Below are 25,666 nucleotides of genomic sequence, written 5' to 3' on the forward strand. Positions count from 1 at the left end.
TAAAAGACTATTGTATACAACTTTGTGCTGTTAAATCTGAAAATATAATTGAAATTACCTCCTATAAAAATAGCAAACATAGAAAGAAATATAAAATATAAAAATGACTGAGAAAGGGGCTTCCCTGGTGGCGCAGTGGTTACGAGTCCACCTGCCAATGCAGGGGACTCTGGTGGGTACGAGCCCTGGTCCGGGAAGATCCCACATGCCTTGGAGCACCTAAGCCCGTGCGCCACAACTACTGAGCCTGCACTCTAGAGCCCATGAGCCACAACTACTGAAGCCCGCACACCTAGAGCTCATGCTCCACAACAAAAGAAGCCACCGCAATGAGAAGTCCGCGTACCGCAACAAAGAGTAGCCCCCACTTGCTGCAACTAGAGAAAGCCCACACGCAGCAATGAAGACCTAATGCAGCCAAAAATAAAATAAATAAATTTTAAGAAAATGACTGAGAAAAATTATATTAAAGCATCTCAATCTTTACTGAAAATATATTAAATTTAACAGCCATTCCTAATAATGACAGCGAACTAGAACTAAATGAAATTTCCTTGTCACAATAAAGACTATATATCAGAACCTAAAAACACATTATTTTAGATAGTGAAACCCTAAAGATGCAAAATAGTTTACCCACAATCACACTTTGGCCATTCCTTGCCAATGCAATAATACAAGAAAACAAAAATACAATGTGTGTACATTATATAATCCATGTTTATTATCTATACACATGGATTTTAAATCTATAAAATCATTTGAAAAATTATTAGAACTAAACCATTAGATGTTCAAATTCAAGATAAATATGCAATCATAATTGCATCCTGTATAGCAACAATAATCAGATATAAAATGCAATGGAAAAGGATCCCTTTCATAATAGTTAATACCTAAAAATAAACTTACAAGAAATATACAAATACTGATAAGGAAAAGTTTTTCTGAGGATGACATTAGCAACATGGCCAAATAAGTTGTCCCTCACTTGTATTCCCCCTAACAAGCAACATAGCTTGGCATTCATCCACGGACAAAACTGCCTTAGTGGGAGCTGTGGGATCCAGCACCATAAGCCAAGGGACCCAGGAGGAGTCTTACCCACCCAAACGTCAGGTCACAGGCACACACACCTTGGTCCATGCTGTGGACCCTGAAGTGGCCCTTGAACCTGCTCCAAGCTGCCCCAGCCCCTCTCGCCTGCAGCCTGGGTGCCCCTGGAGAGCACTGCCTTAGACAATCACCTACCAACGAGAAAGCCTTTTTGGAAGCCCATGTTTCCAAAGGCAAAGTTCCAGCACACTGTTGGAACAACAAAAAAAAAATACAAGTTTGGACACATTGGAAAGGGAAAGAAGAATAGCCTGACTTAACCCATGTCACCCTCCCCCCAAGGAAGCACAGCTCAGGGCCAAGTGATTTCTTCCACAGGGGAAAATGAGGGCATGTGAGTAAGTGCCTGGCTTCCCCAGCCATGTGGGACACTGCCAAAGAGGCTCATCTTTCCCTCACCCCATCCAGAGTACTGAATCATGAGCCACATGACTGGGGATGGAAAAGACTGGGGAAGCAGTAAATAGGACTCTCAGAGGACAAAAAGGGATATGGATCCTACCGGCAGTGTTGAGGACTCCATCAAGAAGCCCACTCAGGAGCCACTGGGGATGCCTCTCCTGCAGATCCCTCTCCTGGCCCCAGCACTCCACATGCCTCGCCCACACCATGTGGCTGGCTCCCTGGGTTCACCCCTGATAGTGAGAGCCAGCTTTGGCAGATAGCTAGTGAGCATGTGCAGAAAGCCAGCCCAGGTCTGCAGGCAGGGAGGCACCACCGACTTGAGCTCCAGCCTCACCTTGGGAAAGCAAAGGAGGCTGTCAGCAACTAGCCTGATGTGTTACAGGATTGAGAGAAGGCACACATGCTTGGAATTCTGCCACAGAGGGAGCAAGGAGTGTGGACCAGGCATATCCATAGACCATCTGAGAAGCCTCAATACCCCAGCAGGGCTGGTGGAGGGGATTTCTCTCCTGAAGTCAGTCAGTAACGACTGGGGGAGGTGACTGCTTCCTCAGATGCAAAGTCAGCAACACAAGACTTCAAGGAACATGAAAATCAAGGAAATATGACAACACCAAAGGATCACACTAATCTTCCAATAACTGACCTCAAAGACATGGACATCTGTGATTTATGCGATAAAGAATTCAAAATAAATGTTTCGAGGAAGCTCGATGAGCTACAAGAAAATACAGAAAAACCATTCAACGAAATCAGGAAAACAATACAGGAACAAAATGAGAAGTTTAACAGAGGGACAGAAAAAATAAAAAAGAACCAAGCAAATTCTGGAGCTGAAGTATACAATGAATGAAATGAAAAATTCAATAGAAAGCATCAACATTAGAATGGATCAACCAGAAGAAGGAGCCTGTGAATTAGAAGACAAAACCTTTGAAATTATTCAGTAAGAGGAGAACAAAGAAAAACGAAAGAAAAAGAGTGAAGAAAGCATACGTGATCTTTGGGATACAGCAGAAGAAACAATTTGTAAATTATTAGAGTCCCAGGAGAAGAGAGGGAGAAGGAGGAAGAAAGGATATAAAAAAATAATGGCTGAGAACTTCCCAGATGGGGGAGAGATTTAGATATCCAAGTGTATGAAGCTCATAGGTCACCAAACAAACTCAATTTAAAGAGATCTTCTCCAAGACACATTACAATAACTCTCAAAAATCAAAGACAAACTGAGAATCTTAAAAGCAGCAAGAGACAATAAGCTTTTAGCTAACTTAATAAGAAAATGCCCATAGGCTAACAGTGGATTTCTCAGCAGAAACCTCATGGGCCAGAAGATGCCCAAGTGCTAAAAGGAAAACACTGCCAACCAAGAATACTCTATCTGGCAAAGATGTCCTTCAGAAATGAAGGAGAGATTAAAGACTTTCCCAGACAAACAAAAGATGAGGGAGTTCATCACTAGACCTGCCTCACGAGAAATGCTGAAAGGAGTTTTTCAAGCTTAAAAGAAAGGATGCTAATTAGTAACATGAAAACATATGAATATATACATCACACTTGTAAAAGAAAGTACATAGTCAAATTCAGAATATTCTAATATTGTAGTATTGTGGAGTATTAACCACTTAACTCTCTTATAAAGGTTAAAGGACAAAAGTATTTACAATAATTTGTTAATGAATATACACTATAAAAAAGATGTAAATTGTGACATCAAAAACACAAAAGGGGGGAGTAAAGTTTTTGTATGCAATCAATGTTATCAGTGTGAAATACACTTATACCTATACGATGTTTTATGTAAGCCTCATGGTAACCACACAGCAAAACCCTACAGTAGATACACTAAGATAAAGAGAAAGGATGAGTGCATACCACTCTGGAAAGTCATCAATTCACAACGGAACGCAGCAAGTGAGGAAGAAAGGAACAAGGGAACTACAAAACAGCCAGAAGACAATAAGGTGGCATTAGTAAGTCCTTACCTATCAGTAATTACTCTTAATGCAAATGAATTAATTTCTCCAATCAAAAGGCATAGAATGACTGGATAGATAAAAAACAAAACTCATATGCTGCCAACAAGAGACTCACTCCACCATTAAGGGCACAAATAGGCTCAAAGTACAGGGACAGAAAAAGATATTCTACTCACGTGGAACCCAAAAGAGAGCAGGGGTAGCTATGCTTCTGTTAGACAAAATGGACTTTAAAGCTGTAACAGACAGAGAAGGTCATTATATAATGATAAAGTGATTAATTCAAGAGGATATAACAAAAATTAACTCAAAATGCATTAAAGACTTAAACCTAAAGCCTGAAACCACAAAACTCCTAGAAGAAAGCACAGGGGCAGGGAATTCCCTGCCAGTCCAGTGGTTAAGACTTCGCCTTCCAATGCAGGGGACATGGGTTCGATTCCTGGTCAGGGAACTAAGATCCCACACCGCGGGGCAAATAAGCCCACGTGCCACAACTACTGAGCTCATACGCCTCAACGAGAGAGCCCGTGTGCCACAAACTACAGAGCCCATGTGCTCTGGAGCCCTCATGCCACAACTAGAGAGAAACTTGCACACCACAACTAAGAGCCTGCATGCTACAACTAAGACCCGATGCAGCCAAAAAAAGAAAAATAAATAAATAAAATAAAATAAATATTAAAAAAAAAAAAAGCAAGCACAGGGGGAAATCTTGACAATGGTCTTGGCAATGATTTTTTGGATATAACACCAAAAACACAAGCAACAAAAGCAAAAATAAATAAAGGGACTACATCAAACTTAACAGCTTCTGCACATCACTGGAAACAGTCTACAAAATGAAAAAAGACAGCTTACAGAATGGGAGAAAATATTTGCAAATCATATATCTCATAAGGGGTTTTTATCCAAAATATATAAAGAACACATACAACTCAACAGCCAAAAAACCCAAATGTCTGATTAAAAAACTGGGCAGAGGAGGTGAATAGGCATTTTTCTGAAGACATAACAAATGGCCCACAGGTACATGAAAAAGGTCTTCAGTATCACTAATCAGGAAAATGCAAATCAACACCACAATGAGATATCACCTCACACCTCTTAGAATGACTGTCGTCAAAAAGACAACAAATACCAAGTGTCCCTGATGTGGAGAAAAGGGAGCCCTCCTGCACTGTTGGTGGGAATGTAAATTGGTGCAGCCTCTATGGAGAACAGTATGGAGGTTCCTCAAAAAATTAAAAGTAGGGCTACCATATGATCCAGCAATTCCACTCCTGGGCATCTGTCCTTCCAAAGGAGATGAAATCAAGATCTCACAGAGATTTCTGCACTTCCATGTTCATGGCAGCAATAGGCACAGCATCCAAGACACGGAAGCAACCTAAGTGTCAGTCAACAGGTAAATGGATAAGAAGATGTCGCACATCTGCAATGGAATTCAGCCAAGAGAAAGGAAGAAATCCTACTATGTGCAACAACATGAATGAACCTTGAGGACGTTATGCTAAATGAAATAAATCAGACAGAGAAAGACAAATATGGTATGATTCCACTTATGTGTAGAATCTAAAAAATTCGAACTCACAGAAACAGAGCAGATGGTGGTGGCCAGGGGCTTGGGGAGAGGGGCGGGGGGAATGGGGAGATGCCGGTCAGAGAGCAAGCTTCCAGTTAGGAGATGTCCTAATGCACAGCATGGTGACTACAGTTAACAGTATGGTATTATAGCCTTGAAAGTTGCCAAGAGATCTGAAACATTCTCACCACAAAAAAGAAATGGTGGGCTTCCCTGGTGGCGCAGTGGTTGAGAGTCCGCCTGCCGATGCAGGGGACACGGGTTCGTGCCCCGATCCCGGAAGATCCCACATGCCGCGGAGCGGCTGGACCCGCGAGCCATGGCCGCGGAGCCTGTGTGTCCGGAGCCTGTGCTCCGCAACGGGAGAGGCCACAGCAGTGAGAGGCCCGCGTACAGCAAAAAAAAAAAAAAAAAAAAAGAAATGGTAACTGTGTGAGATGATGTGGGTATTAACTAACCTTCCGGTGGTCATCGTTTCCCAACATATAAATACATCAAATCATCACATTGTACACCTTAAACTTACACCATGTTGTACATCAGTTATATCCCAATAAGGTTGTAATGAGGTAGAACATCCTTGTTAAATATCAAAATATATATAAAATCTTGGTAACTAAGATTCTTGTGAAATGTTAGATGAACAGGTGATGAACCAGTAGAAAGTCACCCACCTCAGTGCACAGGGATTCTAAGTCTACAGTAAAGGACACATATGAGATCAGTGAAGAAAAAGATTGAGAAAATCAATTAATTTATGCATTCATGTGAAGGAGAAAAATAGACATTACTTCATACCTTATCCTCAAAGAAGTTCCACATGGATTAATTATGTAAATACTTTTTAAGTGAATAAATAAAATTAGTAGAATACAACATAGATGTCGTACTGGGCACTGAGCTCTGCCCGCGCTCTGGCAGGGGGAACGGCCTGGTGACCCCAGTGTGAGGTAAGAGCTTCAAAAGCCCTCCTGACGCTGCAGGTGGAGCGAGGGGTCAGCGGCCCCCACCTCACCACGCCGCTGTGCAGAAAAGCACTGGACACACTGACGGTCGACGAGGCAAAGTGACCGCCTTCACTTGGATTTTTAGTAACAGTGGAGCATTGGCTTATACATACATTAAGACACATATATTATTTAGGGGTTTTGGCTATTTTCTTGTGGTTTTTAAAAGATACAATCCTGTGAGTAAAATAAGTATTTCACAGTGCAATACTAGAACAGCCTGATGACAAAGAATGTTAGACATATGAAACAACCATGCACCCTGAGTTAGTAAAGAAAGAAATCATCATCCAGAGGTGCCTTTAGGAAAGACTTTTATCTTAGTTTAATAGTATACCCTATTTTACAAAAAGAATTAAATAGCATTTTTCTAATGATAGAAACTGAATTTTATTCAGTTCATCAAGGAACGTGTGTTTCAGTAAAAAAATAAGTTTGAACTGATCATTTTCCTTTAAATACCTGTAAAAATACTTTAACTTAAGCTTGTCAGTATAATGAGGCTTTAAAATCTAGAAATCACAGATTAAGATATTTAAAATAAAAATATAACTCTTGATCCTGGATTCTCACTATATTCATCTTTACAGTTTTTCAGAACTAAACATGTATCCTGAAGCCCAGCTTCAGAAGAATTGGGGTCTGTAGGTTTCCTAGTAATAGATGCAGTGAAAGATAAATTCCAAAGCCAAAGTGAACAGTGAGTTTATCAAGGCTCCTTTGGGCGGGAGACTAGCTCTGTGACAAGGACATTCCAGGAGTGCCAGGTTTCCTGCACAGGCCTGCCTTTCAGCTCTGCATTTTGACACCCGTGTCTTCACCCCGTCACCCTCCTCACAACCTAAATGTGCACAGAATTTTAGATCAGTTGACTATTAGAGATCCAGTGTTTGAATTTTAGAAATTGGAGCGTTTACAAAGCAAAATGTGCAGTGACTACAGTATCAGATATGGTAAAATTCATTACCTGTGGAACAACAGTTCTTGAATCTGGGGTGACATGCAACCACCAGCCACATTTCTAAGCTGTATGTCCATACTCACCACTGGTGACAGTTAAATTAATGCAAATTTGTCTTATGTTTAGTCTAAACAATTGAAATTGCAAATTACTAGAAGAAATAGATCATGTGATACATCCCGCTGCCCAAGGCAAATAGATAAATGTCAGATCCACCACCTCATTAGTCAGTGAGACCAAGACATTGCAGCAGCTTCTGCCTTCTCCCCCAGCAGCCTGCTGCAATTCTGTACTCCAGTGGTCTCCAGACCTTTGGAGTCTACCGATGGTCAAAGAGAGACTCGGGGCTCCAACAAGGTCACTGCCAACTTTCAAAACCTTTCTATTTTGCCAAGTAAGAGTTAAAACCAAGCATCATACACCATCAGAATCATCTCATAAAAGGAGGACTATTTTTCAACACCAGGAAAGTCGGAAATACTTGACCACACACTAAAGGATATGCCTTTACACTGAACCATTTAGCTTTAAAAAATTTCACTCCACTGAATTCACTTTTTTTCTTTTCTGGCAGATGGGTGAAAACTTCTTTGTCATACTTGGGAACCACTGGTTTAATTACCTTCAGGGAAAAGAAGTCTAATCAACAGAAAAGAAAGGCAAAGAGGGATAATAATGTGATATTTTTAGGCACAATAAATGAGGAAGTGCTTGTTTCCTTTAAAGTTTCAAGATCTCACCAAGATGGATATGTTTTTAATACTCTAGATTAGATTAGCTCAGGCCATTCTATTTTTATAAATTAATCTATCTTACTTGCAAAAGAACTGTGGCCTTGCATTTTCACTCTTGTGTTGCAGAGGGGATTAATGAAGTCTTTTCTTACCTTAGTTTTCCTGCATCTACTGGGCCTTAACTAATGAGTAGAATACAGAGGCCGTCTTTCTACAAATAGTCATGCTTCCACATGCTGAGGATTTCTCTTCGCAGATCTGCCTTGCTTTGCAATATCACTGGCACATTCCTAACAAGCCTGAAGCAGAGCAAAGTGAAGTCGTTACACTGTAGGTTCTTTTAAATAGATGGCAGTCCCGTGGTAAGAACTGCGCGGGTCAAATGTTGCGTTTTGTACCCACAAGTAAGCGTCAGAAAGTAACCTTGAGTCAGCAGCGCCTTTGTCATGGAGGGCGCTGGGGCCGTAGGGATGATCCAGGAGGCCTGGTGCGCTCCTGCGTCGTCGGGTGAACTCAGATCAAAGCCGCCTGGAGAGGTCACTAGAGCTGCTGTGCTCATACCTGTCACCAGTGTGTACAGAAAGCCCAAGTGTTGCCCAGAATGCAGTGGTTGGTCCTTGAATGCCTTTGATCCTTATCTAGAAATTCTGCTAGCATATGTCATATAATTGAGGTATGGCCTTTTATTGCTGCAATTAAAACTTTTCAAATGCATTATACTATCTCAACCCAAGCTAAAAGTCCTGACCATTGTTTAAAAAATGAGGTTAGGGATTTGTCAGATGCTGTGGTTGACTTTGGGGGCTGCCGCTCCCACACCCTCCCACAGGAGATTTCTCTTACTTTTTTTCATTTACATCTCGCCAAACAGCATAATGGTCTTAAAGTTTGTTTAGTCCTTTGACTTCCTTTATCACATAGAGATGGCAAACATTCTGTTGCTAACTTGAAGTGGCTCCAAGCAGCAAGACGGGGAGGATATTAAACCAGTAAAAGCTTATCAACTGATTCATTGATATGCTGTAAATTCCAGGCTTTTCACTTTGCTTTTGAGGGCGGCCGTAAGTCAACACATTAGTAAGCAATTGCTGACATCAAGATGGATGCTGAGAGGGGCCTCCTGGGCAGACAGAGTTCACCTGGGCACTTTTGTTAGTATATTTTTTTTTTACTGTTTAGCCAGGATGTACTTGTAAATGACCAGTAATTGCTTTATATATCAATACCCTGAATTTGTAATTACTTAATTTATCAAATATCTGAAGTGTGAGACTTAAAAAGAAAAAGATAAGAAGATATTCATTTTTTTAATTGAAAATTTTATGTATTTTGTCCATAGAATTAATATTAACCACTAGTTTGAAAACTAGAACTCGATCGTCTTTGCGTGTGTGGTGCTTGCCTTTTCAACCACTGAAGGCCTCTGACCCGTGTGACAGTGAGGCAGTAAACCGGAGAAGGCTGCTAATCACACAGGAATTTGACATTTAAGAAATATTTCATAATAGCTACACTTAGCACATTGCTCTGACCTGGCCACGATAGGTAGTCCGTAAATATATACGGATTTAAATTTTAAAAATATTACCCTTGCTAACTTTCCAATACTTGAAGCACAAGAATAAAGAGTCACATCAGTTCACTTTTAGAAATCTGCCATAAATATATACTGAAGGATTTTCGGGATGTTTATTAACAAGCTGACGTCAGTGTTATAATTAGAAGCCAAACATCGATGCTTCACTGAATCTTGACACGGCAGGTTCCTTCAGCATCATTCCACACGGACACTGTCCTTTTTTTTAATGCCCACAAAGGAACTTGTACTGCAGTCCTTTAGAATATGCACATTAGGGCATGTATGTGTCTCCATTTCTAATCTATTGCAAACTTAAAGTCGACATTTTTTATTGAACGCCAAGGGCCTCGCCAAGATGAATCTAAGGAACGAGGAGATAAGAAATACACACAGGAAAAAGGTATGAGCACCCAGCCGGTGACAAGTGTCAAGCGAAGGGGCCAAAAGCGCTCTCTGGGCGTCCGGTGAGAGCGCATGTCCTGCCCAGGCGCGGGGGACGCACGGCCGTGCAGAGGTCGCAGGGTCGGAGGAGCACGACGGTCATTCGTGGGCAGAGTCTGGCCAGACCGGAAGATCCTACGGGAAAGCAATGCCTTTCCTGAGGAGAGGCGGGGCGAGGCCCGGGGAGGAGAAGCTGGCATCAGCGATGGAGGCCGAGGTGGGGACGGCAGTGTCCCCTGCAGGAGGTGAGGGCGAGGGAGCAGCTGGGGGCGCCTGGCCCACGCCTGCCCGCCCCTCCTCTGCCCCTGCACCTCGCTGTCAGACCCTCTCTTCCGCACCCTCTCCCGGCCCCACCCCGCCTTCCTGCTGGGTTGGGCGCCCTGTCGTTAAAGGAACAAGATGTGCCCCGGCCCGGCCCAGGCTCCTCTGGGACCCGTCTATGCTTTCTATCCCTCACCCTGCCACAGCTAAACGGCAGGGTAAAGGCAAAATTACTTAGCTTCGGTTGAATAGCCTGCATTTTCAGTCTTTAAGCACCACTGCATACAAAGGGGATTTTGTTATTTTTCTCATTTACGACATGCTTTCCATTTAAGCCGAGGAAGAAAGCATGGTCGTTAACGAGGGTGAAAGTGATGCCAGGTGTGCCAGGCAGGCCTGCGGACAGGAAAATATAAACGAGCGCACCTGAGTCCGGCATCGACCCTGCACCCCGCCCATTCAGAACGTGGTTCCAGGTGGGGAGCGGCTGTTTTCAAGCGGCCTCCGAAGACCCGAGCATCGCCCCGGAGCCCCTGCCTGCTTCCCCACCAGACTCACGGCCTCCTCTGGGTGCGCCCCACCTTCCTGGAGGGAAAGAGGCAGGAAACACTCTGTTGAAAACGGTATCAGTTTCAACCAGCTGTGTCATGGAGAAAACCCCGAAGAGACGAAGGGGCAGGGAGCAGACTGAGGGTCGGAGGCCAGCGTGGCCGGCCGGGCGCATTAAGACCTGCCCTCCGCAGAGGCGCTAGCTGCATCTGCGAAACTGACGAGCCCGTTTCTTCAGCAAGTGTTTCTGCTGTGTCCCCCGTAGTTGGCGTACAGAGCGACCCACAGACAAACAGAGGCGGGAACCCGGGGACCCAGGGAGAGCTCTGCACGGTGGGCTAGCGTTGAGTGCAGCACTCCCAGCGCCCGAGCTGACAGTGAGAAGGAATGGAGGCGGCCCGCAGCGCAGGGAGGCGACATTGGGGACCGTCCCCACTGGGGCCATGTGGGACCCAGCGGCGTGCACACCAGCTCCAACTCAAGCCGTGAGAACTCACTCAACGTGTAGGAAGAGCACCACAGAGATACCTCGCCACACACGTGACATTAACATATATAGATACAGAGAGGGATATATAAATACTCGTGGCCTCCCCATTTACTCCGTTGCTCTCTTAAGTGGCCTTTGAAAGCTCACAGGGACACCTCACACTTGGAGTTGGGTGGTTACGTCTCCAGGAATGATGACTAAAGCTGTGTTAAATAACTTTGACTCAAAAATTAATCGGGAAACTTCTGTGATGGCAGTTTCAAGCATGAGTGAGCATCAGAACCCCGTGGGGGTTGTTAAACCACAGACGGCTGCTTCCTACCTGCAGGTTCTGACCAAGGAGGGCTGGGCTGGCCCGGGAGTTGGCAATGCTAACAAGTTACCAGGTGATGCAGATGCTGCGGGTCCAGGGACCTCACCTGAGAAAAAGCATTGCAATCCTTTCACACCAACCTGTCTGCTCCAAGTAGCACTTCTGTTCAGAACTAATTTGAGAACATACCTCATAATCTGAGATACTCTGTAAGGTCTGGAATAGAACGTGATCCTTTTTATTCTGAGGTATAATTTTGGAGGAAGAAAAGACCTTACCTTACAGGTCTATATGGGAAATATCTCACACTTCAAGAAAACCCAATTTACAGAAAACCTGAGTTATAAAACATTAATTGGAAGGCAGTTGTATGAATTTCCAAGTAATTCTTCCTTTTATAAAGTATAGGGAACTCTTCTACTTTCAATAGTTTATTTGGAGATTATCAGGTATTTGAAAGGCTGAGGAACAGAGAAAATGAAACACTGCCAGCTGGAGCCCATAAGCTAGGATCCAGCTGCCAGACAAGTGTAATTAGAATCAGCAAGAAACAGAATTGGATTCATAGACGGAAAAGCATCTTCCTCCAGACCTCCAAGTACGGCTGAAAAACAACTGCATGCAAAACCCCAAAACACAGGTGCCTGGATTCAAAGCCCATGGGCCGCCTGCCGTGTTACAGCATGGCCTTTCCCTGAATCCCAGAACGCATCCTGGTTAACACCCAGGGACCAAGGCTGGGCAGGCTCACTCACCACAGCTGCTGCCCGCTGCCCACGCAGGCTCGAGTCTTCTTGCAGGACAGATGGGAATTGGAAGGGAACACCAGGTCCGTGAAGGCACCTTCTGATGGAGGTGACTTACACAGACATGGCATCCCGCCAGGTTATCCACATAAAAACGAATGAACAGACAAACCGCGCACATGGGATGTCCAAGAGAGTAGGATACTTGAAATGGGAAAGTCTTCCACGTCCATGGAGAACATGTCCCGCGCATCACACACCTAAATGACTGAGGTTCGATGTGCTCAGTTCCTTTCATCCTGCCCAGCTCCATGAAAGAGCCACAGTCTCTCAACCAGGACACTGCTAATTGCTGAAACAAATAAACCCCTAATTTCAACGACTGAAAATAGAAGCTTCAGTGACCTGAGTCACAGCATGCCACCCTGTGAGACACAGATATTGTCCCCCGCCGTCCTTTTGCCCTACCATCCCCTGGGCCTCACAGACCTGTGTGTCCAGCCCAGAGACCCCATTCCCATTGGAAACGCTGTGTCACGTGGCCCCACCTAGCACAGGGGGAATGGGGAACGTGGTTTCTGGATGGGACGCCAACTTCTGCAGACCGCTCTGTGCTCGGGAAGGATGAGCAAGACAGCCAGCAGGTGACAGCCACCACTGTCACACCCTTTAAACAACAGATCACACCTACCATTTACATCAGTCTTCAAACGTTTAACAAAGGAGCTATCGAAGTGGCCCTGGCTTGGCTACCTCTCCGTGCCCAGACATGATGGTCGCTCCTTTCTAGTGTATGTCTTTCTGAGCCGCCAGGCCACACTGTCCAGTGCAGGGAGCCACAAGCCACCTGTGGCCATCCAGTCCAGATAGAGATGTGATGCGCGTGCACAACGTGCTTGGATTTCAAAGCCTTTCAGGAAGGAAAGAATATAAAGATCTCAATAGCTTATTCAACTGATACATTTTGAGGTGATAAATATTTTGGATATGTTGGGTTACATAAAATATTAAATTTAATTCCACCTATTTAGAAAGTTTTCTTAATGTGGCTCCTATAAATTTTAAGATTAGACATGGCTCACGTGACATTTCTTGCAGACAGTGTCGATCTAGACTAGCTGGTGAAGTCTTACATTTTAGAAAGTTCTAAAAACAATTATACTAAAAGGGTTTTTTCCAAGTATATCATACAGCACTTTGAGATGATCAGGGAGAGAAAAAAAATAAGACCAAATACAGCCCTATCCCCAAATCTCTTTAATAAAAACCATTTACTCCTGTGCCCCAGCTGTTCACAGGCCTTTTTTCTTTAAATTTTTATTGGAGTATAGTTGATTTACAATGTTGTGTTAGTTTCAGGTGTAAAGCAAAGTGAATCAGTTATACATATACATATATCCACTCCTTTTTAGGTTCTTTTCCCATATGGGTCATTACAGAGTACTGAGTAGAGTTCCCTGTGCTATACAATAGGTCCTTATTAGTTACCTATTTTATATATAGTAGTGTGTATATGTCAATCGCAGTCTTCCAATTTATCCCTCTCCCCTCACCCCCTGGTAACCATAAGTTTGTTTCTAAATCTGTGACTCTATTTCCATTTTGTAGATAAATTCAACTGAGTGAAGTAAGTCAGGCAGAGAAGGACAAATATCATAGGATAGTGCTTGTATGTGGAATCTAAAAAAAAGGGAGGGGGTACAAATGAACTTGCCCAGTCCTTTCTCATAAGATTCCCTCAACAGCGAACGTAACTTGCCCAAGGTCACTCAGCTAGTAACTGAGAGTCTGGATTTGAACCCACAGTGATAATCCAGGCCTTTACAACGTAACTGAAATCCATGAAACTCTTTTTCCTTCCCAGCCCATCTAAGGAGACCGACGTCTGGAACCTTGAAGCCCTTTGGAATCACAATATCACTCAGCTATCTAGGCATCCCTGCTAATGTGTATGTTCCCGAAAAATCATGCAGGACTTATGGGAAAATGGGCAAGCCATCTAAAACCTGCGCAACTGTAACCAAAACACTAACAAAAACCCTAAAAAGTTTAAGACGTTAAATTTCTAATAAACCAATAACTATACGACTTTGTCTTTTTTAAAAAGGAGTGGATGGCATCTTGATGGAAGGGTATACACAGAAGACTTACAAGATTCCTAATTTGGGAGATTACAATTCAGAGATCAGAGAGACCCACACAGTAAACATTTCCAAAGGCCAGACTGAGTCCAGAGTAGGGAGGCTGGAGGATATCACAGTTCCACTACTTTGTAGTGAGCAACTGTTACCACTTAACGGACCAAAAATGCACACACTTTGGTCCATCTGGGGGAAGTCACGCATGAGTCCATGTACCTCCCACGTGATCTAGGCACATTGCACTTTACAAATCACAGGTGAGGGAACTTGCACTGCAAATGCGTGCATTCATCCTGGCAATTCTGGTTTGCTGCCATCAGGAGGCGACAGCATGCCACAGCCAACAACTCACTCATTTGTCCTGAGATCACTGTGCTTTTGTAAATCTTTCTGTACCAAAATTTAGACTTTTATAAAAGGACTGAGCTTGGCAGAACATCAGAGACTGTATTTAAGGCTAGCACTTCTAAAGCAGAACAAACGTTTGAGATAAAATGTAACACGCTGTCTCCGTTATGTACACCGGCAGTGAAAACAGGACTTTAAGGTAAGTTCTAAAGATGTGCTCTGTAGCAAGGGGACATAACAATTGTCCATAAGCTGATTAGCTCAGCTTATTTTTTAAGGTCCTTAGGCAAGGGGTGGGGTTCAAAATTATGATTTTAGAGCTCGGTGAGAAAAGCAGAATGAGTAACCAGTTTGAAAGAAAGAGATAATCTTTCTCTTGGAAAGATTACTTTCTAAATGTTTTTTTAAAAACATTGTTTAAAACGTTCACACTAAAATGATCATTCACAATCTGCAACCACAGGGGAAGATGCTGTGGAGCAAGGGCAAGTGAAGCAGCTCTCATTAGCGAAGGCCTGGTGGTGGCCCCAGGAAAGCGGCACTGTGCAGTGACCATCCCTGTGAAGACTAGAGTAACTGGTGCCAGACCAGGATGACCATGTGACTACTTGTGCAAAATTCTAATCCTTTCTCCTCTCAACGTCTCATCAATGTATTCCCTGCTAACAAGCAAGGCTTACAACCAGGTGCCCCGTTCTGGTAAAATCTCTGCACCAGTTCTCTGGACTTGGAGTGATTAAGGAAATCGCCGTGTGTCTATTTCCCCAAGAAGTACTCTTCAGAGGCAGGGCCTTAGGGAAATTAGCAGGAAGGGTGGTCGGGACTCAAGAAGGTGCTTCCCTTCAACCCACCTCCAGAACTTCTCACTGCCTGTGAGTAAGTGTGCCCCCGCCGTGTCCCCAGTTCACAGAAATCAGCCACCGCCTGCTTTGCTCTTACCACACGGACATAGACGAGCTCTTCTCAGAGATCGACCGCTGCCTGGCCCTCAACCGCAGCGTGCTGCAGCAGCTGGAGGACACGTGTGGCCACGAGCTCACGGAAGAGGACTGGGGGAAGATACAGACACAGGTAGGCTGTGCCCGGGACAGGGCAGCCAGCGGCTCTGCAGTGCTGGCTTGCGGGGGGACCCACCAGGAGAGGGGGTGCCCGGCCTGTGCCCACAGCACATGGGGCCCCAGGACCTTCACCACCCACTCTGGGGTGAGCGCCAAGGCCCTTGAGTGTGAAATTCCGCTTTGATGATGGCATTTTGTGAAAGCGCCGAGGGAAAAGGCCTCCCCACATGCTCTTCCCCCACCCCCCGGGGTTTCCCCGCAGGTCCCAGCCTGCCCTCCTCTTGCATCTGTAGGAGCCGTGAAAGAACGACACTCCAAATCCCACAGAGGAAACACTTGCTTAGAAAATCACAGAAAGAGGAAAATGTATAAAGAAGTTTAGCAGCTACATAGTATCAAGAATTTTGAAAAAGACTACTCTTCATTGCTTAATTCAAAGAAAATCTGTATTATTAATGTTCAGCATTTTATAAACTATTTGTGTTTCAAAATGGGTTATCCCAGGTGGGTTACTGTCCCTTTCCATTCTTCACAAGAGTAGCAGAGTACGTATATAATTAATGTCATTTTAACACAGAATGAAATGTCTGTCAGTATACAGTTCTCACTTAAATTTCCAGAAATTCCTATTATGATGAAACTAACAACCTGCGTGACAAACTCCCGTGTCCTTCTGTGTTGCAGGCCCTGCTCCGGGAGAGCCCCGAGTGCTCCATCTGCCTCAGCCCGCTCTCCGTTGGCAGCCAGGCTCACCCGGCCCTCTCGTCACGGCACACGGTCCTCCTGTCCTGCTCACATGTGTTTCACCACACGTGTCTCCTTGCTCTGGAGGAGTTCTCCTTGGGGGACAGTTCTCCCTTCCACGTGTGTCCTCTCTGCCGCTCTTGCTATCAAAAGAAAATTCTTGAATGTTGAATTCACAGGAATAAAATTATATAATTTGGGGGGAAAGGTTTACCTTAATTTTGGTAGTTGTACTTAGGAAAGCTAACGATATTTTAAAAGCTGACAACCCATCCAATTTTAGTCTTTATAAAAAGAAAACTTCAGATTCATGAGTTTAATCAGTTGAAGTAAGTGAGGCATGGACTAAAAACTTCTGTCTCAGAGGTTCTGTAATTTGCTGATTTGCTCTGCGTCTAGTGAGCCAGCTGGAATTGCTCGAAACAGTAAAGGGACCCCCTTCTGACACAGTAGCCTGGCTCACTGGCCCATTTCCACAGCGGTTCTGATTGGCCTGCAGGGGAGCTGCCAGTAGGGTTACAATACTCTGTCTTCCCAGGCCTGGCCCCCGCGCGGCTGGGTACTTACCTACAGCTAGTGTCGACCACAAGCTAGTAACCTAAAGGTCCTCTGCCGCTCCTAACTCTTGTTTTGCAGTAACTGCTTTATTTCTATAGGATAAATTTCTGTTGTACTTCAGCACTTTGAATATATAAACCCAAGATATGAAAATAAAATATTCAGTCGTTTCAACATCAGAAAATAGTAAATCACATAGTAATGACTTAGAGCCACATATACCATTTTAGTTCATACGTGAAGAAATCCACGAAATCTTCCTGGGAGCCTGGTCACTTACAAGAATGAAGCACAGTTGTGATGGTGAGGTGCCCCAGCTGCTGGAACAGATAAGGCCCAAACCTCAGGGATGGACAAAGCAGCCTGTTCTTTTGAACCCCAGCCCTTCGGCAGCGGGTGAGGGCTGAGGGGCTTCTCTAAGTGGACCCTGGCTTGTGGCCCGTGGCTCGTGGCTCTGCCCGGGCTCCCCAGTGACTCTCCCATGTGCTGAGGCAGAGACGTTTGTGGCCACGCCGGGGCACCTGGCACACAAGACTGCAGCCACAGCTAACTGCAGGCAAGGAAACAGGAAGCCCGGCCTGGAAGGAAAAAGACAGACAGGTTGCCAAGGCCAGGAGCACGCCTGCCAAGGGTGCAGAACAGCCCCAGTGTCGTGTGGGAAGAAATACTAAATGTACGTTATTTATTTTTTACCCCATCCTTTTAAAACACTCATCTGATATCTTTTATTTATATATAGCCATATATACGTGCGTCATTTAAATGAGTAAATCCACATATATTGGCGTGTGCTCACTTTTCAATGGTGGAGTTATAGGGGGCATGGACGTCAGGTTGGCTGGCTATCAGGGAAACGATCACAGTGGAGCTGTTCTGATCTGATGTGATTCTTACAAACTTTGGAGACTAACCTGGAGAATGGTTTAAAGAGTAAGCGGACACTTCTGTTGTGCGACGGCAGAGGCAGGCTGGGTCCCAGACCTCACGGTTCCATCCGGAAGGCCCACGAGGCAGAGCACAGCCGTCCGCTGAAAGCCGGGTCAGTGTGACTCCAGGCCCCAGACCTGGAATCGGTGGGGAGAGTTCAGGGATGCCCAGGTCACTCAGTGATAGTCAGAGGCCCCTAAGGGCCACGTGTGACCATGTCCCTGGGCACAATGGCTGGGTGTGGCTGCCCAGACTCCCGGCAGTCCTGCCTGCTTTCTGAACCCATGTCTCAAGCCTTCCCACTGAATCTGTGAGCTGTCAAAAGTCCTTCCAGCAATCTCTTTTCCTGCTAAAGTGAGCACAGTCCATCTCTGCTCTTTGCAACCAAGTACTCTACTGACCTAGGCCTTAGTTAATTGTAGGCAGTGGGTACACAGGGAAAATCAGTGACGATGGAAATCTGGGATTGGTCATCATTGGGGAACATGGCAGTGAAAACCCCATGAGTGTTCAGGGGTGAGTCTCACACAGCTGTGAAAGTCGATGGCAAATCAGGTAATTTTCTTATTGACAAGTCTTCTGGAACAGCATGCCCAACAAAGCCTGGGGGAGACCAAGTTACAACCACAGAACAGTAAAAAGAAAAAAAAAAAAAAAAAAAAGCACTTCAGTGGAGTAGCTGCTTCTCTGGACAGTTTGAAGACGACAACACATTCTCAGGTCAAGCCACGAACACCATGTGGACTTTTATACGATTACATCACAGCCTCTTCAGGTCTCATTTGAAAATGGGTCATTGTCCAAGAAAGAGTTGGGGCCCTAAGAAGCGTGAGTTTGGTGGAGGACTCATTTGGGAGAGGGAAAGTCTGTGATGCTATTTAAATCCATGTATAATCCATAAATTTCTGGAGTTATTTACAAATACCATTTTTACCTTTCCAAGTGGTTGGGTATTTAGTTTATTATCATTTTGATTAGTAAATCCCAGTTTTGTTTCATTTTATCAGGGAGTATGATTTTATTGTCCCATTGCTGTAAAAATGCTTAGGACAAGCAGCATTTATTACTTATCTGTTGGATGGGGGCTGCCTGCTCTGTGGTGGGCTCAGCTGGGCTTGGCTGCAAACTGTGCCTTAGATCCAGATGTGTTCCCTGGGCTTGGTGAATTTGGTTTCTGGCACCTGCAACCAAAGAGCTCTGATGAGCACAAGATAGCACAAACTAAGGTGGAACCAGAGAAGAGAAAGAAACAAGAGGACTTCCCTGGCGGTCCAGTGCCTGGGACTCCTTGCTTCCACTGCAGGGGGCATGGGTTCGATCCCTGGTCGGGGAGCTAGTGTCCTGCATGCCGCATGGTGCAGCCAAAAAAAAAAAAAGAAAGAAAGAAAGAAATGAGCGGTAGCAAAAGAAGGCAAGAAGGAGGCTGATGATGTTCATCCACAGGATGAATACCCCACACACCTGAGCTAGCAGTGGCCCCAAACAGAAAAACCGTGCATTATGTGATTCCTCTTGTCCGTGAGTTAAAGAGCGTTCAGGGAGAAAATGGCTGCCCTCTCTCTCTAAGAAAAGTACCTCCTCTCTCCCATTTTTTGACTTGGTAACTGGGGTGGCTGTGGAGTACGGCTCGGATCTCCTTTCAAGAACACCGGCCGTGGGGAGTCAGCTGGTTGACGTCCTCTAGCCGCTGCCCCTCCACATCAGACTCAGAGCTCAAGCCAAGGCCACGCACCCCCCAGGCTGCTCCTGAGCACTCGGGGTCCAGACAACTCACACCAACAGTCCTCCTATCTCACAGACCACCACTCTGATGCTTGCCTCAGACATGACTTTTCCCACAAAAAGGCGGCTGTATGACATCATAAACACATGGTGCTCACTTTGAGGTCCCAAGACACAGTGGTGAGTTTCATGGGACAGATCTTGTGAAGTATTCCTCATACAGGCTGATGACCTCACACCAAGGTCAACGTGTACTGCTACACCTCAATGGACAACAGGGTGTGGACAGGTAACTTCCTCCCGGGGAAGCTGAGAGCCTGCAGAGGACACGCGAAGACGAGGCCCCGAGTCCGCCCTGAAGTGAGCGCTAACAGCACCAGAGTGCCTACTTAAGCAAGTCACATAGGGATCTCAGCTCTTATTCTAGTGGCGCAAACTCAGATGCCTTCTGCGGCTGAGCAATAACAGATAAGCGGGAAAGCAGTTGGTTATTGATTAGGATCCATGATCCTGAAACATGGAACTTAACGTTGCCAGACTATCTAATTTTTAAAGAGACTATCTCTCATTCAAAAGACATTGAGGCTTTTGACTCTGATGACAATATGGTACTGGCATAAAAAGACAAATAGATCAGTGGAACAGAATAGAGAGCCCAGCAATAAACCCACGCATATATGATCGAGAGCCAAGAATAAACAATGAAGAAAGGAAAGTCTCTTTAATAACTGATGTTGGGAAAACTGGACAGCTACATGCAAAAGAGTGATGCTGGACCCCAGTCTTAACTATATACAAAAATCAACTCAAAATGGACTTAAGGACTTGAACGTAAGACCTGAAACCATAAAACTTCTAGAATACACAGGTGGTAAGCTCCTTGACATAAATCTCAGCAATTATTTTTTGGATTTGACACCAAAAGCAATACAACAAAAGCAAAAATAAACAAAAAATATAAAATAAACAAGTTTCTGCAAAACAAATAATCAACAAAATGAAAAGGCAACAACCTACAGAATGGGAGAAAATATCTGCAAATCATTTATCTGTTAAGGGGTTAATATCCAAAAACACATAAAGAACTTATACAGCTCAATAGCAAATAAAACAAATAATCTGATTAGAAAACGGACAGAAGATCTGAATAAACATTTTTCCAAATAAGACATACAGGTGGCCAACAGGTACATGAAAAGATGCTCAACATCAGTAATCAACAGGAAAACACAGATCAAAACCACAATGAGATATCACCTCACAACTGTTAGAATGACTACTATCAAAAAGACAAGAAATAAGTGCTGGTGAGGGTGTGGAGAAAAGGGAGCCCTCCTGCACTGTTGGTGGGAATGTAAATTGGCGTAGCCACCATGGAGAGCAGTATGGAGGTTCCTCAGAAAACTAAAAATAGAACTACCAAATGATTTAGCAATTCCACTTCTGGGTATGTATCCAGAAGAAATGAAATCAGGATCTCCAAGAGATGTCTGCATCCCCATATTCACTGCAGCACTATTTACAATAACCAAGTCATGAAGACAATTTTAAGCGTCCATCAATGGATGAATGGTTAGAGAACATGTGGTATGTAAAATATTATTCCTCTGTAAAAAGGAAATTCTGCCATTTGTGACAACATGGATGGAACTTAAAGCCATCACACTAAGTGAAATAAGTAAGAGAAAGACAAATACCATATGACCTCACTTGTATGTGGAATCTAAAAAAACAAAAACCAAACTCATAGATACAGAGGACAAATTGGCAGTGGCCAGTGGAAGGGGGATGGAGGTGGTGAGCAAAATGGGTGAAGGGGGTCAAAAAGTACAAACTCCCAGTTATAAAATAAGTCCTGGGGATGTAATGTGCAGCATGGGGACCAGAGTTAACAATACTGTACTGGAACCATCAAATGCTTGCTTTCTGCTTTCTGCAGGGAGTGTGGATGTACATCTAACTTACCTAAATTGGTGTAAGACTTTTTAAAAACTTTATCCCTGGTTCTCATGGTAGTGTTAGGGGATGAAGTTTTCTATAAGCCCCAATACCCAGTTGTAATATTGAATTCATGAGCCCAGGCCATAACCTATCTCTGCCCGGAGAGTGAAAGGCCTAAGAAGATCAAAGATTACACTTTGGCAAAATTCTTTGTTACATGCTATTTCTGAAATTTTGAAATAATCTAGATGTACAAAAAAGTTATAATAGAATTCCCATGTAGCCTTCACCCAGCTTCTCCTCATGTTAACATGCCATAGTAAAATTGTCTAAACCAGAAACTAACACTGATACAATAGTGTTAGCTAATCTACAAATTTGATCAATTGTCTCTGAGATGTTTTGTGAACAAGAATTTTCTTTGCCAACAAGAATGCTAATGTCTAAAAGAATGTACCTTCCAAATTATAAGCCAAGTGTATACAGTGATGTCACCATACTATGTGGAAGTTTCCAGAGGAGAATGAGTCATTGACAAGAGCTCCATGAAATGAAGAGTACGTCTAAGTATTCATAATTCCGAACACAAGGTTAGTGTTTGCTACATCAAAACAGGCGAATAATCTTCAAAACAGTTTATGAGATATACTAATTAGAGTTTCAGGTTATAGAATTTAGAAATAAGCTTGATTTTATGGACAATTGGTTTATGGAAAAGGCACTGAAATCACACATAGTGTTTACTAAACTGCCACAACTGACTCATCATCTGGGGAAACAATAAAGCTGACCAAGGATCGGCTGGAACTGCATTCAGGTGCTCATGTCGGACCTGACTGCGATGGCCTGAGTGCAAGACGAGTTGCCATCTCCTAAGGAGCCCCAGGAGGGCAGGCAGGGCAGCTGTGCACCCCACGGGCACCCAAGCTCTTGTGACTGTCCATCTTCAAGGTAAGTTCATGGTGGGAAGTGGCTCAGAGTCCCAGTCATAATTCCCTGTCACATCCACGGTGCTTCTCCTGGCGGACTCACTTCTTGGAGTCACCTTTCTGGGGGCCCTACACAGCAATCTCCCTGATCACCCCTGAGCCATGTGAGCCGTGGGGGGCTGGGTACACTGCCACCTTACAGAAAACCGGACTTGTGCTGCTTAGCATGAAGGAGAAGAGTTGTGTGCCAGTGGCGGTCTGCACAGCCACTATCTCATTCCTTTCATCAAAATAAACTCCAGATAAAGGAATGCCTGATTACCAAAAAACGAAGGCTTAAAAGTAGTTATGTTTGAGGTGATTAAAATGTTCTGGAATTAGATGGTGGTGATGTTTGTGAATATACTTAATGTTAAAAGAGAAAAACCACAGGCCCAAAATGGTCACTTGTGTCTCTTGTGCTAAAGCCCATGATACCTGACCTAACTGCAGTTTCGGCCTTCACCAGAAATGTAATCTTGATCAACCAGTCTGGAATCTTCTAGTCCTCACCAAGGAGGTGGTCTGCCACGTGGGCCCTCTCCACCCCCAGAGGAAGAGGAGGCAATCTGCATGATGAAACCCTTGCTGTTCCCTTCCCCCAAATGATGTCTTGAACTAAAAATATTCCTCCCAATGTGAATTGGTACAGCCACTATGGAGAACAGTATGGAGGTTCCTTAAAAAACTACAACTAGAACTACCATATGACCCAGCAATCCCACTACTGGGCATATACCCTGAGAAAACCATAATTCAAAAAGAGACATGTACCAAAATGTTCATAGCAGCCCTATTTACAATAGCCCGGAGATGGAAACAACCTAAGTGTCCATCATCGGATGAATGGGTAAAGAAGATGTGGCACATATATACAATGGAATATTACTCAGCCATAAAAACAAATGAAATTGAGCTATTTGTAATGAGGTGGATGGATCTAGAGTCTGTCATACAGAGTGAAGTAAGTCAGAAAGAGAAAGACAAATACTGTATGCTGACACATATATATGGAATTTAAGAAAAAAAAATGTCATGAAGAACCTAGGGGTAAGACAGGAATAAAGACACAGACCTACTAGAGAATGGACTTGAGGATATGGGGAGGGGGAAGGGTAAGCTGTGACAAAGCGAAAGAGCGGCATGGACATATATACACTACCAAACGTAAGGTAGATAGCTAGTGGGAAGCAGCCTCATAGCACAGGGAGATCAGCTCGGTGCTTTGTGACCGCCTGGAGGGGTGGGATAGGGAGGGTGGGAGGGAGACGCAAAAGGGAGGGGATATGGGAACATATGTATATGTATAACTGATTTAATTTGTTATAAAGCAAAAAAAAAATAAAAATAAAAATAAAATAAAAAAATAAAAAAATAAAAATATTCCTCCCTTTTCTTTGGCTAATAGCTCCCTTGTCCCACCCTTCTCCCTATAAAAACCTTGTTTTGTACAACCCCTGGGAGCTCCTTCTAGGTGCTAGATGGGATGCTGCCCTAATCATAAGCCACCTAATAAGGCCAATTAGATCCTCAATGTACTTGGTTGAATTTTGTTTTTTGAACACTAAACACCAGTGAACTGTATACTCTGAGAGTGAATTTTACGGTGCACGGTCAAGCCCCCCAAGATAGCTGCACTCTTGCTCTCTGGACATCCCCTGCTGGACCAGCCCCTGCCTCACCTACACCCTACTCACCTGGCTGACCTTCCCTCTTCATCACAGGGCCTGATCAGTAACCGCCTACATGCTTGTCCCCGGCCCCAGCTACTGACCGTCCGTATCTTCTCATCAGAACAGCTCCACTAGTTTAGTCTCCCTGGTAACCAGCCGACCTGATGTCCATCCCCCGTAACCGTCCCCCGTAACCGTCCCCCCGCCCCACCCCACAGCCAGAGGTGCCACTGCAGGACTTTGCTTCAGAGGTAAGATCCTGGGTCCAATAAACCACTGATGTCTCTGTTGCCACCACCAGGCTCTTTCTTTGGTCTCGCGACTGGGCAATTACAGGGCTTGCAGGCCTGTAGGGTGCAGCCCAACACGTGATATGTGAGCTACATCTTAATTAAAGGAGTTAGAGACAAAAACAGGTAAATATTTTTACCTTGGAGTAGGGAAGTCCTAAGTACGATATCAAAAAACTTATGGGAAATTGTCAATTTTGACTACTTCAAAATTTTAGATTTCCATGTAGCAGAAAACAATGTGAACAAGTTAAAAAAACAAATAACCAGGAAAAATATCTACAACACAACAGAAAGACAAATATTTACTGCTGTAATAGAAAGGTTTTATAAAACAATAAGAAATACCAAAAGTGGGCTAAGTATATTTAGTAACTCATAAAAGCAGAAATACAAATAGTTGCCAAAATTTTTTAAAGTTCCCCCCACTAGTTATTAAAAGTGTGAGAAAAACAGTATTTGCCCATCAAGCTGCCACTAATGTAAAAGACTGGCAAAATCCAGTGTTAGCTAGACACACACATGCTGCTGATGAGAGCATGTTGATATGGTCTTTCTCTTGGAAGTGTGCATTCTCTTTGATCCACTTTCATTTCTAGGAATTATGTGACATTGTGACTTATAATAAAAAATACACGTGGTCCTCCTCCATTTCTGGAACAGAGCTCTGAAGACCCTTGGAATTTCCTAAGTGATAAGAGGATAAGGGTACCTTTTTATATTCCTAACAAGCCCCTTTCAACCACACCTGGGCTTATGTGAATGACGTAACTTCTTTTTTTCTAATTGAAGTAGAGTTCATTTACAATATTCTGTTAGTTTCAGGTGTACAGTGATTCGGTTATACATATATATATGTATTTATCTATATTCCTTTTTTTTCTGATTCTTTTCCATTATAGTTTACTACAAGATATTGAATATACTTCTCTGTGCTATACAGTAAATCCTTGCTGTTTATTTATTTTATATATGGTAGTGTGTATCTGTTAATCCCATACTCCCAATTTGTCTCCCCACCCTTCCCCTTTGGTAACCATGTTTGTTTTCTATGTCTGAATTTGTTTGTTTTATAAATAAGTTCATTTGTATCACTTTTTAGATTCCACATATAAGTGATATCATATGAT

General features: G+C 43.9%; 2 protein-coding genes across 3 annotated transcripts in view; one reads left to right on the top strand and one right to left on the bottom strand.

Moving 5' to 3' along the window:
* RNF32 (ring finger protein 32) overlaps positions 1-17,075 on the top strand; it is a 36,366-nt gene extending 19,291 nt beyond the window's left edge. Inside the window, exons 8-9 of the mRNA XM_082633097.1 lie at positions 15,559-15,726; positions 16,398-17,075. Of these exons, the coding sequence (XP_082489223.1) occupies positions 15,559-15,726; positions 16,398-16,628 (399 nt within the window). The 3' untranslated portion in view covers positions 16,629-17,075. The remainder of the gene's footprint in view (positions 1-15,558; positions 15,727-16,397) is intronic.
* Positions 17,076-17,347: 272 nt separating this feature from the next.
* The window catches only part of LMBR1 (limb development membrane protein 1), a 165,871-nt gene continuing 157,552 nt past the window's right edge, over positions 17,348-25,666 (bottom strand). Inside the window, exons 18-19 of one of the 2 annotated variants that reach the window (XM_082633090.1) lie at positions 17,927-19,123; positions 17,348-17,593 (exon numbers count right to left, since the gene is read on the bottom strand). The gene's annotated coding sequence lies outside the window, so the exon portion shown is untranslated. Of the gene's footprint in view, positions 17,594-17,926; positions 19,124-19,228; positions 19,284-25,666 lie in introns of those variants that run through there. The other variant, XM_082633088.1, reaches the window with a different exon arrangement.

Source organism: Mesoplodon mirus (genome assembly GCF_964341445.2).
Source record: "Mesoplodon mirus genome assembly, chromosome: 9".
NCBI lineage: Eukaryota > Metazoa > Chordata > Mammalia > Artiodactyla > Ziphiidae > Mesoplodon > Mesoplodon mirus.